Raw genomic sequence first — 19,591 nt, 5'->3', positions numbered from 1 at the left:
TTTCCTCCGAGTAGTAGGCAGATAAAAAAAAGCACAGTTCCTCTGTGTCCTCTTAGTGGCATTTGCAAGAATACGCTGCTCCCAAAGGAAAACAACCAATAAGAGTCGAAGAGTCTCTTTCTGCAGTGTCGCTGTCTGGTCGTGAGCTGTGGTCAAATTGTCAAACTAGGCAGCGCTGATCAAATACGAATCAAGATTTTGTTACTGAGTTGTCTATTTTTTGCCTCAAATCTTTTCAGCAACATATTTTAGTGTACTGGGAACGTTTGTGACCTAGCTGCCATGTTGAAAACAGTCCAGCCGAAACCAACCTTGCCAACCTGCCGGAGCAAAGGGGAGAGGGAAAGCTGCAGGAGGATGGCTAACTCCTTCTTCAAATGCTCTCAACCTCAACCTTGGTATAAAAAAAATGTCTTCCAATGACATCAGCTCCTTCTCTCTGTCAGAACGAATATGCAAATGTTCATTTTGAAGGTCTAACTTTTAACCAGAGGGTGTCTCCTAATTCACTGAAAGGTCTGTCCTCAGTTAGTGTGTGCAAGTTGCATTTTGGACCACAAATTGCTTTCAAATTAGTAGCAATGCCACAAAACCATCTTTTAGAAATGGGAAAAGTGCTTTTTACATGCATCATCCTGCACAGTGAAAGTTAAACATCCAAATGAAGAAAGCAAAACACAGTCTTGGCTAGAAGGGGTAATTAGCTAATTAGGGATGACGCCGATCGATCGGCAACTGATCGGATCGGCCCGATATGATAAAAAAACGATTGATCGAAAAATCAGATCAAAGGTTAAAATCACCGATCTGATCGCATTATACATACATGTGCTTTACAAGTGTTTGTTATGGTGTGATATACATTCCGGATCCAAAGGTGGCGGTAGTGCGCCGAAACGCTGCCGCTTTAAAACGAAGAAGAAGTGTTGTGTTGTGTTGTGTTGTGTTGTGTTGTGTTGTGTTGTGTTGTGTTGTGTTGTGGTCACGCAGCCTGCATGCACCGTCCGACACACACCGACAACATGTCTGCGATATGGAACTTTTTCGAAGTGAGTGAGTCCGATGTCACACACGCTAGCTGCAATTTATGCAATAATAATATGTTACACTGTACTGTAGTTCAATGTGCAATAATGCTCAGACTGGCATTTTGAGTTTGTTTAGCCTGCTAAATAGGCTCAATTTTTATATGAATTATATTTTATACGATATATGCAACAATACAGCCATTTAAAATGGATAGTATCAATAAATGACTGAACTTTCAACATTAAGCTCTTGCCTGTTCTTGACTGCTCTATAGAGGCCATTTTGGCATAATTTCCACAGTGCCACTGCTGCTATGAAGGAATATTAAAGTTACTGCTATGCAATAAATAAAGGTCAATGTAGGTAATCTAGTAGTATCTAGTAAATAATGAAAGACTATAGGCCTGTGCATGAGTGGATGCATTGATTGACAATATTAATATAAATATTAATATCATCCCATGTGATTGATCGGTTCTGATCGGTAATCGGATCGGTGAGGCTTTAGGTGATCGGTGATCGGTATCGGTCCCAAAAAACCTGATCGGACCATCTCTATAGCTAATGCATTAGCTAGTTTCTAAGCATTAGACGGAAGGGGGGGTGTTGTGTATGTAAGGCTTTACATCATCCCCTTCAGCTCCCATCTCCTGCAGTGCAGTGTGCACTGATTCCAAACAAACAGTAAAAAGCCAAAAATGCAGCAACATTGTATGATCCCTCACCAGCTTCCCACCCATGACGTTGACAACTGTGTTTACTGGAACACACGCTGACACTAATACAGTACTGACACAAGGGAACTGATCCCGGGTCTCTGAACCAGTGGGTGAGTGTTTTGCCCCTGCACTGTTTATATCTAAAGAGGCAGCCATGCACACTGTCAAGACAGCTGGGGGTCAGTGGGCTTTAAAGGAGATGCACAGCTGGGTGTTGGATTCCCTCAAATGGAAGGATATGTGACCAGGGAGAAGATATGTAGTGTGGAAAAAGAACAGCCCTGTAGGTGTAACTGCCTGCAGTGGGAGGATATGTTTCTGTCGAGATAGAGAATGTTCTATTGGAGAAAAAAAAATGAAGTTGTAACTCAATGTTTAAAGCAAGTGTGATCACTGGTGTCGGAAACTTCACTGAGATCTAAAGGGCTACGCTAGCATGGCTGCCTGTGCTGGCTGCAATAAGACAACACTTTGTGTTCAAAAGAGCTGCCTCCCATGCCCAAAATAAAGACGGGATTTTTATAAATGATTAAAATTTTCACATTGTAATAACTGACCTGCATCACAGACTGAAGTAAACAAATAAGAGCCTGACCTGATTTCCCAACTGATATTGGCCTATCATAGAAATATCAGTATCTTCATATATTCCATCCAATAATTTATAGAATATAGAAAACAAAGCTTGGATGATTGTGATATTGAATATATTTAAACGATCACTACTAAAGTTGGAATAAAATATTTTTGACCCATTTTTATGAAATTATTGTGAAAATGTGATTTATTATTGACAGATAAAGTGTATGTCTTCTCAAAACTTTATTTATAAATCTCTTCCAAACATTATTCCAACTTTCTGGGCGACCGTGTAGTAACAATATTATTTATATGTTATTTTCTCAGTTTTGATTTCTAGAGTTAGTCGAAAATGTTGATGCATTGAATGCATGCTGTATAATTCTGTTAAATCATGTTAAATATCCTTAAATAAAGTTGTTTGTCTGTTTTGTTTTGAGTATGTTGTCATAGTCAGTCAGTGCAAAACTGGTGCACAGTCCACATGAAAAGGTTTTTTTCATTGCAGCTTAAAAAATTGGTAACACTTTACAATAACCATCTAAGTTATGTTTATAGATTGTTAATAAACCAAATATTAACAATTTTCAAAGTACCACAATTAAGTCTACATATTTAATCTTCATAGATGTTTACAACCATTTTCTTAAAGCTATATAAATCAATAAACATAATTAATTAGTATTGAATTGTTTTTTAATGGTAAAGTAACTATAAACTTACATTAATAAACTATCTAATTACCATTTATACATTTTGATTTAACATTAATAAACTATCTATTTACCATTTATAAATGATGGTTATTGTAAAGTGTTACCAAAAAATTCACTATATCGGCCGCCATATCTGTAATCCGTTATCAGTCAAGCTTTAAAATAATGATGTGCTTAAACCTGGACCTTTGTCAACACATTACACATATATCTAAGTTGTCAGAGTGTGCTACAGTCCTGTGTGTTTATTCTTGCACAGGTGAGTGACGGCAGATTGCCCGGCTCCTCATATCTAGCAATAACCACATGCAGAGTTTATCAAAACCTGTCACCTCCTGTACACACTGTCACTGATCGGAGGCTCTGCAAACCAATCGGAGGTCTTTGAACCAACACACGAAGACAAACCTGAAGAACTGTTTTGGTTACTATTGGCCAATGATAATGATACGCACCATGCTCTGGTCCCCGGTCTTGGTGAAGGTCTTTTCGTCAGCTACATCACGTTTCACCCAGCTGTAGGAGACCATGTAGCTGGTGATTGGTGGGTGGTAGACGGTCAGAGGGCGCTCCCAGCTAACCATCAACGCCGTCTGGTTCAGAGGCTGGATCTTCATAGTCACTGGGGCACTGCTGCACACTGAAAGAGCCGAAAGAAGAGATGACTAAGAAAAACAGGCAACATGAAAGGAAAAAAAATAATAAATGTGTTCTTTTTTTCGCCATTTGAATGCAGCTGGATGAAAATAAAAGGCTGCTGGGAGGACTGCTTGACCACATGTATTTGTGTCTGATGATGTGTGTGGGCAGAATGCAAGTTGCCTTTTAACAAGCCTATTATTACTGTCTGCTGCTGACTTGACTCAAAGCCATTTCTACTTGAGGAACCTCTGGAAGTGCAGAATAATACAGTAACTCAATAACCAAAACCACTCCTGGAGGCTTGCCTGGGGTCAGGTATATTTTGGAGTGTCAGTGCAGTTTGTCATTCTGGACACTTGTTTCCTTTTTGTGCCGCTAAACTGCAAGAATATCCAGGTAGAAGCCAAATAGCTGGGTGTAGTGCTAAACATGCGGTACAGATAATACTGCAATTTCCTGCCCATACGTAATTTGCAAGTTCCTGTCTGTGCAACATTAAACAGGATGCATGAGGAGGATGAAAGAAAACGTTTAAGTCGGCCTCAAGGTGGCAGTGTAGGCTGCATCACGGACATTTATACTGGGATCCCTTCAGTCTCAGCAAGGGACAATCTGGACATGCTTCTCAGCACATCAGGGCAACAGCAATCAGGAACCAGTGTCAGATGATTATATGCACGCAGGATTTCTGTCAAATTGAAATTGTCACCACAGTTTTCTCTATTCACAAAGTCAAGCTATGGTGCAAATTATGCACCATGATATGTGAAAGGGAGACAGAGTGGGAGGAAATCAGTCGGAGGGACATGGGGGGAAAAGAAACACAATTGCAAGAAAATCTTGGGGTGTTGATGAGGTGTGACAGGTGTGAAATGCATTATAACCCAGCGGATGTTCGTTGTCAACTTCAGTAGCTTAAAAAAAGCCATTTAATAACAGCTGAAGACATCATGGTTTTTACTGCCTGTGTCATTACCGACATGTCAGCCATCATCCGTTCAACCATCAACCTTGCTGAACTTGTAACACTAAAATCAACAGCAGATGTATTTCTACAAGATGTATGTCTTATTTGACACCTTGAAACACATAAATGTTTCAATCTATATTTGTATTTTTGGTGAAAATGTTTGTTCACAATACTTCAGTCTACATCTGGTTTCCTGATGAGCAAACATGGCGTCTCACTTTTAATTAGAAACTTTTTTTTTCTGAAAATCTTTTAAAACAACGGCAGATTGGCAGGGGAATTAATAAATGCTCCTCAAAATCTGATCAAAATTTGTATGCAAATGGGATTTTTGTCACTTTTATCTCAGGTTCAACTGAAAACAAAATCTTCAGCTGAGACACCGCATCAATCAGATGAATAGTTCTGAATGTTTTATCATTAGCACGGTTATTTTACATGCTAGTGACTCTCCAGAGAAAAAAAAAAAATCCCATTAATTTTCTGTGAATAGATATGGTTATATATCAAAATCAGCCTCATGGTGGTTTTTACTTCAGTCTGCAATACCACTCAGAGCAGAACACGAATCCTTCTACTGGCAGATCCGAACATAAAGGGGATGAATTGGCTGTTGTCAACAAACAGCAGTTTTGCTGCTTTTCTCCTCTCAAGGCTGTACAATATGTTTTGCAGAGGTGGTGTACAGACATTGGAATGACAGCAAGAACAACAATTTCATTGAAAACAAATTAAAAAAAATAAAAAGGTGATCTTAACATAAATAATCTGTATTTTCTGAACTTTTTTTCTGAAGGAAGGTTCATTTTTCATCCGAAGGCTAAATACCAACAACCCAACTACAGCCCTTATATCAGCTACTGACAAAGTCTAAACACAAAAACATGAGACTATGTAAATAATGTTGTTAACAGAGTAAATTAACTTGCAAGCGGTTAGATAAGTGATCGGTATTTGAGTCATTTCTCAAGCACGTCAAACATTCTTTGGCTCTAGTCTCTGCGAAGTGAAGATTTGCTTCTTTTCTCTGTTTTAGAAATCAGATTCAATGGTTTTGTACTTGTCAGACAAAACAAGAAAATTCAAGGCAATCTCACTATTTTCTGACATTTTATAGACAAAAGAATTAATCAGCTTCCCAAAAGAGTGACGAACAATGAGAATAATATCTAGTTGAAGCCCATATGGATGGCCCTTATCACTATCGACCACATTCTAAACAGATGTGTGTTGAATCAGAGGGCTGTACCAGGTAGCGGGATGAGTTGGTTAGCGAGGTGTGTTAAGCCTAAAATCCTGTTTCCCAGTTTTCTGTGACAGGAAGTCAGCTCCTGTATAACTTGGCCAGATCACTGTTTTTTATGCTGCACAGCTAACCTGGACAAGAGCAGTTTTTCTTCCAGGTTTGGGCTTTGAATCAGCCGATCGACTCGATTTTGAGCCATAACTCATTAGAAATGCCACCAAACAAAGCCGTACAACTACAATAGCACTAACTGTACGTTTTGTGTTGTTTTGTATAGGTTGGAGTTTATGATGCTTAACATCTGAACAAGAATACACTTAGAATACACTTACATACACTTAAATACACCCATAAAGTTGGAATAATTTTGCTTTCAGGCACAATCCTCTGTTCATTGTGGTTTTATTGTCATTGTGATATGTTTGGAAGAGATTGTATAATAAAAGTTTTGAGAAGATATACACTTTGTCAATAATAAAACATTCTGTCACAATCATTTCATGGAAAGAGGTAAAAAATATTTTATTTTAAGGGCGACTGTTTAGTTTTACTGGATTCGCCAGGATGTTGTCACGACTATTGAAAGTATTTGTGAGTTTCTCTGGACATTTACATACAAAGGCACTGAAATAAGCCTCCTATAAAATCACATGTAGAATACATTAATAGTTCACTATGATATTAGTAAGTATGGTGTTTAACTGTATATAAAATGTGGTATAATTTCTTTAAACCACAATGTTGCCACTTTGGATTTGTTTTTATGCTTGGTCCTGATTTGCTGCAGTCCTCTTAAGCTAGCTAATATACTGATTAGAAAACATCTATTGGTAATTATCACAGATAATATTCAATCATGCAAAATAATTCCACTAAAAAACTACATTCATTTCCATGCATCTTTCATCATGGGACAGTGTTAGACCTTAATGCAGTCCCTGAGTATAACATTTAAATCTGCTGCATCAGTTTAAGGCGTAAGAGCTGTATAATGTGAAGCTGTCACACTAGAAAAAAAAACCTTAAGCGCTGAGAATGCATTGAGTGGTAAAATAAATATATCAACTTATGAATTCACACTAGTAATTTTCTGCCAGCATTACTCGTTCCTTGTGCCTCATTTGCAGAAAAATTGCAGCCTTTTTTTTTGCTGTAATATTCTTTCAAATCTCTTAAAGTAGTAGGCGGAAAACACAAAACTGTTTGTCTGGTTATTGAGTCAAATGTTGCAAATGCCCCCTGCTATGGGAATGCGCACAGAGCCTGAGGAAGAAAGCCTGGGTTTACAGAGCAAGCTGATAACCTCGGCCGTGGTACCCGTTATCTCTGATCAGGGCTTCAGGCTTTGTTTAGCCAGCTAACGCAGAGCAACCCCGGCTCTGATGAACCTCCACAAAGGCTTTTTTTTGCACAGGGGTGGCAGCTTGTTTTTACACATGCAGATACAGAATTATAGTAAACACAAACAATAGAGTAAATAATGCCCTGTATACCTTGCCATTATTACTGGGCAAACAATGAATCTGCCCCACACAAACTAATCTGCACCCTGTGTGTTGCATCAGAATCTATGAATCTCTAATAGCCAAACAACTGTGATGGCTGTAAAAGCCACAGTGATGGAACATTCAGTCAAGGTATGGCCCTGGCTCTCACAACATTTACAAGCTAAGCCATCATTTACTGTGTACAGATAAATACCCCCCCAACACACACACACACACACACACACACACACCCTTGACAGATGTCACCCCTGAAGATAAGACTGACACCGTTCACTCCCAAACGCCTCCTATTAAAATGGATTCTTATATTTTAGCACAGTGAAATAGAACTGCAGGAGAGAGACACAAAGAGAAAACGAGGAGGAGGAGGAGGGGAAGAAGGGAAAAAAAAATGGAGGAACACTGGTCTGCATTCATTCTGCTTACTGACATAATGCCACAAAAGCAATTTCACAACTTAATTTGTATGGGTCTATTTTAGCTGTGCCACATATTAATGATGATTGCTGATCGGCCTTGTGAGAGTGCTCCAACTTCATCACAAGCATTCCCAATCAATTCTCCCCACCAGACACCAACAACACCACTTTAAGGCGCAGCAGCCTTTCTCATTAGTCTCCATAGTTCCTGTAATGTTCTTTTAAAGCAAGCGCTGCAAGATGCACACATAAAAGAGAGACAAGCAAAAATACTCTAATCAAGCCCTGCATGAGGTCTATGCTTTGTATTAACATGTTCTTTGATATCAGAATGACTTGTAACAATGAGAGAATGGTGTGCATTATTCCAACAGGACAAGCTTTATCGGAAATTCGGCTGAAATTTAAATTTTTTACCTATTAATGTGGCAAATTTAATCGCAACAGAATTTGCTCTCTAAGTAATTATTCCCCAATTTTTTAAAAACCTTTTTTAATGTTCCTATTATATTTATTGAGCCATTGCTTTGAGCTGGGTCTATGAATGGGTCGCCCTGCTGGACAGCGAGACGAACTTCCTTTATTTTGTCCACAAACACTATCAAAGATCTCAGTGATAATTACACTGCAGCCACTAGATTTCTTACCAGAAAATAGTCTTTGAGGAAAGACTAGTAGAATAGTAGAAAAGTACTGAAGATAATAAGTGGTGAAAGCTTTAATTTACACATAGTCTACATCGCAGACTCCCTGGACAATTTGGACTGTATAATTAAACGCTCAGAGGTCATGTGATAATACGGCCATTTAAATAGTATGCTAATAAAGTGAAAACGCTGCATTTTCAACACTTAAGATTTCACCTTAGTGTGGAGGAATTACTGGACACTATTTGCACAGTTTGAACACCTCAGCATGGGGGCCGGTGAAGAATCCAATAGACCATTTGCTCAAATCTCTTCTCAGAACAGCGATTGTCTATTCATAGTTTGGCACAGCAGGCCTGTCAGATTTGGGCTTTTCCAAAAACCGAAGCATGATAGTGATACCATCGTTCGCTGTTTAAATAAATTGTAGTCTTTTTTTCTACATTTCTAAGAATAAAAACACAACTTAAGATGTTGAAGGAACGGATAAAATCATTTTTATCTGCTCTAAAGTAACCAAAACTAGCGTGTCTAGCTAACTAGCATACTAGCTACAGTAGCATCCTAGCATTAGTTCATAAGCAAAGAGTTAGGGTGTATTTTTTGATTGGTTTATTTTATAATTTCTTATCATAATAGTAACATTAGGACTAACCACCTCTTTAATGCAATACAAGAACAATGCTGTTTCTTTATTTCCATGTCTTATACATGGATCATTAACTGGTGAGGATGCAGCTTTAGTCTTTTTAGCACAATATTGTGTATAAGGTTCACATTCAAACCCCCTTCACAAGGTCCTTGCTTTAATACAAGTGAGTCAGAAGAAAACAGCTGAAAAAGTTTTACAGAAACAGCACTTTTTACCATCTAATGTTAGCTTTGTTAGCTACTGTTAACAATATCTGCAAGTGACAGATGTCATTTCAGCTGGCATAATCAATGTTCATTGGCTCGAAATTATAAGCCTGCTATTGTCTGCCACTATTTGAAATTCAGGACACGTTGTTTCATAAAAGTCCTACAAATTCCCAGCGGTAAATCTGCCATCGCTGGAGAACTTGACAGGCATGACAGCAGTAACTAAGGGGTTTGGGCTGATCGAACGGTCAGTAAGGGCACATTTTGAAGGTCTGTAAATTGCAAAAATAAAAAAAAAATAAAAAAAATATCTCTGGCTTGGCTTTGGCTTGTGTCAAAGCCCTTGGGCAAGATTTTGGGAAGCCTTTGAAGGAGACATTTGAGGATATGACCCTGGCTTATTTAGTCTTAGTCCTGTGTTAAATATCTTTGTTAGTGTAAGTCAAATTATATTAAACATTATATTCAATCTAGTTGTGCCAAAACACATAATTGTGTTATTTTAGTCAAACGTAGTACACATAGGATTTTATCTTATCATAATCTGACAAATACAGGTTGAATAATTCAGAAAAGTGTCTGGTCATCTAAAGGCATAATTTTAAGGAATACATTCAGACATGGAACATGCTGTGACTTGCATATTTAAACTAAACTAATGCACTCTTCCTCTTTTTTCACAACAATATTTTTTTTAAATACTATTTTATATTAGCAAAATTTTCTATCAACAATATTGCTAGGTGATATAGTCGCAGTTATTGTTTAAAGACGTCTGTGTTGTATTGTCCTCCTCTTAATCATAGAAAATGAACATAAATAGTCAATAAATAGTCACAAATTTAATGTCTAATGTCATACTAATCCACAAACTCTTGACTACTGTGAGTAATTTAGTCAGCAATTCAGGAGAACTAATAAAACAGCAAGTAATGATTGTGATTACATGATTGCAATTACAGGAGATCCTTTGTTAGACCAGGGGTGCTGTAGTGCAAACAACAGGGGGAATGTGATCGAATGCAGGAAACAACAAGCTAACCTCTTGAAGCCTCGGTGCTGTGAGGGCTTCCCGGGACTTCGGTTAAATCTCTCTGCCATGCGTCTTTTACGGCCGACTTGAAGACTTTCCTATTGTCCAGGTTCTGCAGGGGCCGGAAGTTGTTCCTCAGGTATTCGACGGACTTAACGTGGTCCTGTTGCTCTGTTGTAAAGATGGAGTAAAAAGCCTCCAGCTACATGGAAAGAAACAGAGAATAGGTATTGAAGCAAAGTTAAAGTGCTTTTCTGACTCTGTGTGTGCTGAAAATAATGTATGATGCAGTAGTGCGTTTGTAGCCACTTGCCAGCAGCTGACTGTTCACAACTGAAGCAGAGTATTTGCTAGAAACATTCACACCACAGGCTCCAGCAGGCACGGACCTCAATCATCATCCTGGCTACCTACCGGGCTGTAACTTCTCAATGGGGCAAATTTGTGGCCATTGATTGCCATGAATGATCTCCTGCCGCGTGCTGTAATGACTACACATTACAGATACTGTGGAATCAATGTGTCCTATGCGTGCTTGGAGAAATGAATTACAGGTTCATAAAAGACTATCTGTGAGCGTCACAAACATTGTGGTGGTGGTCAATATTCTTGCAGCAAAAGTCATTTCTGAACAAAAGATTTGTCCTCTTGCAAGTTAATAGAAATTCCACTGAGCCCTGCAAATTTCTACAGCACAGAACGCTCTGGAGGATATGCAGCTGGGTAACTCCAGAATTGTATGTATAAAAGATGCAGCAAAGGGCCTGTGTATGGGATCAGCAAAAAACCACAGGGCATGATTTGGCATATATTATCTTTTAAAATCACACATGGAGAAAAATAGGGAGGTAAAGTGCCGCAAAACACATAGGAGAGTCCTGTAAAATGCCACACTTGGCATTGACATATGTTGAACCTTTACAAGAATAATTTAAATTAATGAACATTTAAATTAATGAACAATTCTCTACTAGAACAAATTTCATAGTGCGATAACCAGCCTGCATGTGCAGCAGGACCCTATAGCCACCGTCTCAGACCAGCAGCATGATGTATGTATAAAAGTGATCTCACATTATTATTCAAATGCCAGTAATTGGCTCCCCCTTCCTGCTTACTCATCCACTATATAGGCAGTGATGGTTTCATATGCAGAGGAGTTGGGGAGGAACGAAGGGAAAAAAAAAGAAGCAGGGAAGCTGGAGGAGAGGTAGATGAGGGGAAAAATTGCTTGTGTGCCGACACTGTGGAACAGCATGTGATCCACTGTGTGCAAATGGAGAATATACAGTCGCTGTCTGGACATCTGTGTGTGTATGTGTGTGTGTGTGGACTGAACGCACCTGTGAGTGGGACAGATACACAGGCCTGGAGAAGATGATCCACTCCACTACCTTGATGCAGGGCGGTGTGGTCAGAGAGCCGGTGTATCGGTAATAACTGTCCACTGAGGAGGGCAGCAGGTCCCTCAGGATGAACGATCTCAGGTTGGTCTCCTTTTCTGGGTAGAGCATGACATCAAAACTTGTCAGGGTGCAAAAATGTCACATCGTGCACTATTTAATGCTCCGCTAAAAACCCTGCAGTTACACTCACACCGACGATGACATGGTTGTTTCGTTTTTATTCTCTCTGTGGCATTTAAACGCCTTCCCTGAAACCTCCACTTCACTTATTTTTTTATTTACTATTATTTCTTTCTAAAAATTTGTTGTCAGAAACGAGAAACAATTTAGACAAAGGAGGGGAACAAAATATACAGACATTGACACAAGACAAGTGAAACAGACGTTATGATTTTAATACGGTTCGGGTTTTTATGTTGTTTTTATTAGTGGGAGTAATGTGAAAGGAAAAAAAAGTGTGTTGTGTAAGTGTGTCTTATAACCATCTATGAACAGCTGAGATCAAAGGAATGTGCAAGACGGAGAAGAAAGAGGAGGAGAAATAAATAAAAAGATCAATAAATTCACCTTCTGCTCAAGCAACTTCATGTATGCATTCACTGAATATTAATATAATAATGGAATTTGTTTATCGTGATTAAATAGTGTTGAGGCTTCATGCCTGGCGCTGAAAAGTTGAGAATATTTAAATTTTTCGTGCTGCTAGAAACACCACATGTGGCACCAAACAGGAGCACACGCCAGGATCCGTAACATAGAAAAACAATGGTTTTCCTGGTGACACATTTCTGGCAATGCAGCTCTGTGTGATCGCCACCTAAATTAGTAAAGAGGCTAACTTTGCACGGCAGCTGGATTCTCACAGTATCACAACATCACGCAAGAAAAAAAACGGATGAGTTATTGGCAACTATGTGTGTGATGACACACAGAGGTGTCTGCTTCTAAACAGGTGAATGCAGTTGCTGAAATAACATCAGATAAATGAGAACTGAGGACTATTTTTTTTATTAATAGACTTGAACTCCAATGTAAGTAGTTTCTTTATATTCCTTTGAATTATGGTGTGTCTGACATTGAGGTTAATTGATAATTTGTTATGTTTGATCTGATTTGTTTATTAATAGTAAGAATTTTGAGTTTGGTTAATCATTATTGTGAAATTCTTGTTTATCTAATTCAGACACATTTAATATAATTTAAAGAATGGATGTATGAATTGTTCGGCAAAATATTGTAATTTGTTCTCTCTTTTGTTTAGAACCATGGCAATCATCCTACAAGCATCCCCCTTTTCCCTATTTATCCACAAAAGATAAATAAAGCAAATTAAACTAAAGCAACCCTGATTCCTGGTGGTTTGTGGCTCCAGTCAGAACTTTTAATATCCTACAGCAGGTGTCTGCTTCTAAACAGGTGAATGCAGATGCTAAAATAACATCAGATAAATGAGAACTGAGGACTATTTTTTTATTAATAGAGGAGCCGAGAACAGCACCGAAGGCTTTTTCTCCTCTCCAGAGTGGTTTCAGCACGGACAGTGTGTGACAGTGATGGACAGATGGTTCGTCCAATCACCTGCCAGGTACTTTTTTTTAAAAAAAGTCTCTGCCCTTTCTCAAACAGTTTCCGATGACGGCTTCTCAGATGGTCTGTGGAACAAACCATCTGGCAGCGTCAGGTTACAAAGAGGCCAGCAGCAGCAGAGAGAAACAGCTGTAGAGGAAGCATACTTTCACAACTCACTCAGTGACTTGGGGCTTTATTTCTACCAAACCAGAGTTGGTGATTGTTGGAACGGATGAATTAATCAAGACGGGTTTGGTGAGTTATACTTTGTTTCTTTAGAGGCGTGTTTTGTGATGAGTTAATAAGGCAATTAAATTAAATTGGTCTTAGTCCAGTGGAGTAGAGAACCTTGACTTCAGAAGGTTGTTTTTTTTGCTGTTTAAATGGAAGAAAAGGTGTATTTAAATGCTTGAGATCTTTTTTTTTTTTAGTTCATTTTGTTTTATTCAGTCCACAAAGTGAATTCGCCTCTTGAACACATTTCCCAGCTGATATTGCAGCGGGGGCGGGTGGGCGGGCTGGGGACAGAGGGGGCACACACACACCTGCTGTGCTGACGATGGCTGGTCGGAAAATTTGACTAAATAGCCAAACCCTAATCCATGTGGTGTGGGAATAATCAGAAAAATGAGCTTCCCTATCGTATTTCATAGTTGATCCCGTTTCCTTTGCTCTTCGTTGTCACACAAATACTGGAAACAGCTATCAACATGCTGTTTAAACGCTCTGTGCAATAAAATAAAACATCTTTATAGCATCCATGTTGTTTTCACGTTTTAACTTAAAGCTCATGAACGCGATGAAGTTGGAAAAAAACGACTCCCCACATCTTTCCCCTCTTTAATGCTCCGCTTAAAACCCTGAATATCTTCACTTACATTTTGCACCAACACTGACATGGTTGTTTCATTTTATTCTCCCTGTGGCATTTTAACTTCTTCCCTGAAACCTCCACCGCAGGAATGATGGTGACAGCAGTTAAAAGCCTCACCACTTGTTATCACTCCGGCCAGATCTCTGTACTCAGAGATCTCCCTTTGGTCCTCCTTAGAAAGGAGCAAAGGAAGGGTAGTCAGATAAAATGGCCTGCTCTGACAGCTGATCTGTGGCTGGGTGGTAGCCGGCTCTGTTACGTGTAGCAACTGTCGCATGGGCCACAGGGATTAAGATAGATCCAAATGATTACCGAGCCTGCTCTATCCTCCGTGATCAGAACGAGGCGAGGCTGCGTATAAAAACCTAAACAAAACAACAAGCAGGAAGATCCCTTTATCCCCTGCAAATACGCTGCGTAGGCTATGCGAGTGGGATTGTTTTTTCCTTGAATTGTGACGTGAAAAACCCAAATAAAGCTGAATTTATGTCAAATCCAATCTCTCACAGCTCATGAACTTATCTGAAAAAGCAAAAGCTCGGGGTGATAGGACTGATAGGACTGCTGAGGCACTGGAAGCCTCGCCCCCATGCCTCATCTGTACTCAAAGTCAAATTCAGTATTCACAGCCTTTCTTCTCCCCGTCTTCAGACAGTGTACGTGCCCTATCACTCATGGGCCGCCGAGATGCTGATGGATGGATGACTGTGGGATAACGAGCTAGCGGAAAACCAACCACCCTAACGGGGGAGGAGGCGAGGAGCATTTAGCAGCCAGCAGGAAGAAAGTCCACAAACCACCACACCCACACCGAGCTCTCTCTCAGCTGGGAGATGAGAGATACTGTGACGTTTACACGGCATCTGTGAAGCTGCACTGCACACAGCTAAGACGCTTCTGGATGCTGATGCAGATTCATAAAATAATCCAGTTTAACCAATATGTTTTTGCAAGTCGCCTATATCGGTGATATGTAGCAAAAGAAAAAGAAAGAGAAAAGTAGAGCTAGTAGAAGTAGAAAAGTGGAGCTTAAATGCCTCTGCGAAATGAAAACCACAGGTGAAATGGCCTCCCAGCTGGTAACGGACCAATCAGGAAATAGGCCATTTTTCTTACTGCAATTACTTCAATAGAATTTTGAGTGTTGAAATTTCACTGAACAAAGCGACCCATTTTCTGATTCTGGGGCCAATTCACATGCTTTTTAAGAATCCCTAGGGGTCTCTAAGCAAGCTTCATTCCCCTCATGTGTTTTCTTTCCATGCTCATTTGAAAAAAGTTGCAAAAGTATTTCTTTCCCCCCAGCGCTCAACACAAAAAGTCACAACCTCACCAGCACACAACATCAAACATCCATCTCCAGAAAAGTACAGCGAGTGAAAGCATAATTAGAAACGAGTCGGTGAAGCCCGGCACTGGTCGTGTGAAACCAGCATTAACACAACGCAATTACTCAATGCTTCTATATATCCTCATCCATTTACATGTCCTTGTCAGTGTTTGATTATGCTCACATAAAGAGCGTCCGCGGCAGGTTGTAAAACAAGCCATACGTGTCTGTGTAAACAGAGCTGCTGTGTCCCCTGATGCAGTAAAGGATTACACATTCAGTTTAAAACATCTGCCTATAATGGCCTGCATAAGTCATGCGTGCAGTGAAGGCGGCACAGCAGCGGTAATTTTAAGACAATATGTCAAGACTACAACAAAAGACATAACCAGTTTTAATGTGAATTTGAGCTTCTGCAGGAGCCTCGGCCCACTATGTACACACACGTATGTCTGAGTCAGAATAAAAAAAAGTGTTGTCTAATTGAGGTAATTAATAGCTCTTTCTCTGTGAGTGAAGCTCCTTGGAGGTCTCCTACTGTGGAGCTGCACAAGCAAGAGAGAGGCGGTACCTTGCAAATTTTGCCTCCTTTTGAAGTTAATAAACACTGCTCATATCTTGTGTTTAGGCACTAATTTGGGTTTTTTAGAAAACGAAGACCAGCGCTTAGAGCAACAGAATGCAAAAGCTCCGATCTCTGTTGTGTGGAGGTGGGGGAGGAGCACAATCTCTGCACTGTCACGAGGAATTTACCCCAAGGATCAACCAAAACATGAGCAGCAGCAATGTCAGAGTGATTTTTGTAAGAGATAATTGCTTTTTGAATATCCCACATGAACTTAATTCCCACAGTATTGTTTCGTGCGGAGGGGATTTTAGCATGGCAGGAAAAAAAACAGGAAAATAAATAAACAAAAACATTGGCAGAGGAACAAAGAACAACCATATCACATCCACACACACACATACACACACACACACACACACACACACACACACACACACACACACATATATATACATACATACATACATACACACACACACAAGGAGTCACTACATACATGCAATAATATAACATTGTTCCATGCAAAGGAGAGTTTGTAAGAGGGTTACTTTCCCATCACTTACCATGATGCACTACTCCTTTCAATCCCTGGATGATGGGCTCCACAGCTGGATTGTCTTTTTGCCCCAGCTGCAGGAAATGTCCAGAGACAAAGGATTACAAAAAGGATTACAAGACTAGAATAATAATCTAACGTAATGACTAAAGACGATCAATATGAACCAAAAAAAAAGTAGGGTTGGACACAATGAGGGCAACGTCTCTATAATACACTATAATCTAGCAGCATCTAATTCCATCTAGCATTATTGTAACGTCTCTGATGTTCATTTTTGGTGAGATTTTGAAGGTTTTACGTCACAGATGAGTTGATCCAGTCCTCCGGTCGTATTTCAAAAGCTGTTGTTTCTGCTGTTGTATCAGATAAATCTAAAAATCTGATGTGCATTTTTCGTGGCAGTGACTGTCAAATACCTTGATTATCTGTATTTTATTTATTATCCTTTGAGAAAAATTAATATTACATATCTGACCTGCAATATCTACCCTTGAAACACCTATAAATATATTATATTTTACACAAAATCAACTTGAAAGCCATACACCACCAACATAAATAAATAAACAATTTATTCATTGTATTTTTGTGAGACCCTGAAGACATTTTATGAGATTTGTATCCTTCTATAGATGTGGTATCTGGGTGATAAATTGATTTTATCGTTTAGGAAAAATATCTAACTTTTCTTGTATGATTTTGTTAAGTTTTGCATGCATATAATGTAATAAATAATGTCATGTAGGGATACAACATATATTTTTTATTATTCATTTTTGTAAATAAAATATGGTTTGCACTTTAGTAAGCCCAAAAACTAAATACATCTTTGTTTCCTACTAATAATTTAGTTGTTAAAGGAATTCTTCATTTATTTATTTTTTTTGCTTTTATAGCTTGCTTTTGAAGAAAAAAAATAGATTTAAATTGTAAAGTGGCTGTGGTGTGAAAAATCAGAGATTTTATTATTAGGTCATATTACCCAGCCCTGGTGCTACATGAGGCCGTTTGGCCGTTGACTCCACCGTCTCCAGAGGACGAACACCACTGTTGATTGCCTCCTTATCTATTAGCCCTACTGTTAATTCATTGAAATTACTAAAAACCTGGCAAATCATTTTTTCAGCCGTGCATTCCGCAATATTCCCAATGTCCTACTTAAGAGACAAGACTGGACAAAACAGTGTTGGGATGCCGGGACCAATCTTCCCATGCTCAACATTAATTCAGGTCAGTCAGAGGAGAATAATTGTGTGGAAGTGAATGCTGAATGTGGATAATATGCACACCTTAGAGGCCACTAATAGGCCTTTGGGGAGCACAGGAAGAACTCCCCTCATTGATTAGAAATGGTAAATCTGAGCCAATGTGTGTGTGCCCGCTTAAAAACTCTCACACTGTAAACTGCTATTCAGCGGATTGTGTATGGTGGTGCTAATTGCAGTAAGCAATAGGGCTGTCAGGACCCAGCGGAGGCATTTAGGTCCTCGCACACACACGGTTTATCAGTGTCTGAGAGTAGACCTACATTACAAACACCTGTGTCCTCATTCCAGCCTCGCTCTTCCTGAGAGCTGACCCCTCGCCTATATACTATTAAGCCGAAAGTTAGCCCGCATTGATCGCGAGCCATCAATCGCAGAGATACGGCTAATAGAAATTAAGAGTGTAACATGTGCTGCTGGTGTATGCTTTTTACGCTTCATAAATCTCTGAGGTGTTTTTACTGTTAACAGAAATTAGGACCATTCTTGTCCATTAAGAGCTTATGTGTGCAGACCCTTCAGGGGACAATTTGTGGTATCTCGGTGAACAATCTGCAATGTGCCACGGAAAACAGAAAAATAATCAGCTGCTGAAGAGAAACGATCACAACAAAAGGTGGCAAAGATCAATTGTAATAAATATTTATCTTTTACTGACCTCCAAAACTTACATCTTTTTCATCCTTTTTCATAATTGTACTAAAACAATTACATGTATCCCCCTCAAGTCATAATTACCTCCCTGCTTTGAAGTGTCCTTTTTCATCCGGCTTTACTCGACTATGTACTCTGATTTCCTTTGTATGGTTTCCTATTTTCCTCTCATTTCTGTCCCTTCATTTGTATCCGCTCGTTACATTAATTCATCCATCTCTGATTTTGTAATCCATTTCTAGTAGTACGCGCAATTCATGTACATGAGCAATTTCGATAAGCCTATGTTAAAGGATATTTTCCATTAGACAGAATTTCAAATTACGGATATATAGGATGCATGTGCATGAGCCGAGTATGTTTTAACAAGAGTCTGGTGACATGCTAGTAGCTCTGTGAGGCTGTCTAAATGCTAATGCTAAAGGCTAAAACACTCACATTGATAATGCTAACATGCTGATATTAAACACTGTGCTTCCCCTCATCCTGAGGGGATGTGATGTAGCACATTACATTGTAATCCATCCAATAGTTGTTGAGATATTTCAGTCTGGACCGCAAAACGTGGGGTGCCAGGGGAGCTGCTGCAATAATATTTTCATGAATAAAAGCCTGAATATCTGTGCTGCACTTTCAAAGAGGCAAACAATATTGGTCACTGTCACCCACTCCCACTGACTGCTGTGATGCATCCTGACATTTAACTGTCACATGCATTGTTTATCATCTCGATGTGCCCGCGACGTGAGTTGGTAAACGGCGCCATTAGCGAAACTAACTAGCACTTGACTTGAAGTGTGTGGGTGCGTGCACGCCCCGCCCGTCTCTGTGTGTATGAGATATTTATATCCTGATTGCTGTTTGTAATAATAATAATAAATATGATGTTAATTCAGACTTAGTTGTGTTTTGGTTGTGGACTGTACGTTTCTGTGTAAAGAGGTTTCTGCTCAGAGGGCTAAATCTGAGCTTGTCTATCTCAATATGTGCATGCATG

General features: G+C 39.3%; 1 protein-coding gene across 1 annotated transcript in view; it reads right to left on the bottom strand.

Moving 5' to 3' along the window:
• Positions 1-19,591, bottom strand: part of ca16b (carbonic anhydrase XVI b) — a 139,542-nt gene that overhangs the window by 30,027 nt on the left and 89,924 nt on the right. The window contains exons 6-9 of the mRNA XM_059329277.1: positions 16,680-16,746; positions 11,713-11,870; positions 10,379-10,571; positions 3,499-3,683 (exon numbers count right to left, since the gene is read on the bottom strand). Coding sequence (XP_059185260.1) covers positions 3,499-3,683; positions 10,379-10,571; positions 11,713-11,870; positions 16,680-16,746 — 603 coding nt within the window. The remainder of the gene's footprint in view (positions 1-3,498; positions 3,684-10,378; positions 10,572-11,712; positions 11,871-16,679; positions 16,747-19,591) is intronic.

This window comes from Centropristis striata, chromosome 3 (genome assembly GCF_030273125.1).
Source record: "Centropristis striata isolate RG_2023a ecotype Rhode Island chromosome 3, C.striata_1.0, whole genome shotgun sequence".
NCBI lineage: Eukaryota > Metazoa > Chordata > Actinopteri > Perciformes > Serranidae > Centropristis > Centropristis striata.
The sequence above is the reverse complement of the archived record's forward strand: the minus strand, read 5'-3'. Positions and strand labels throughout refer to the sequence as shown.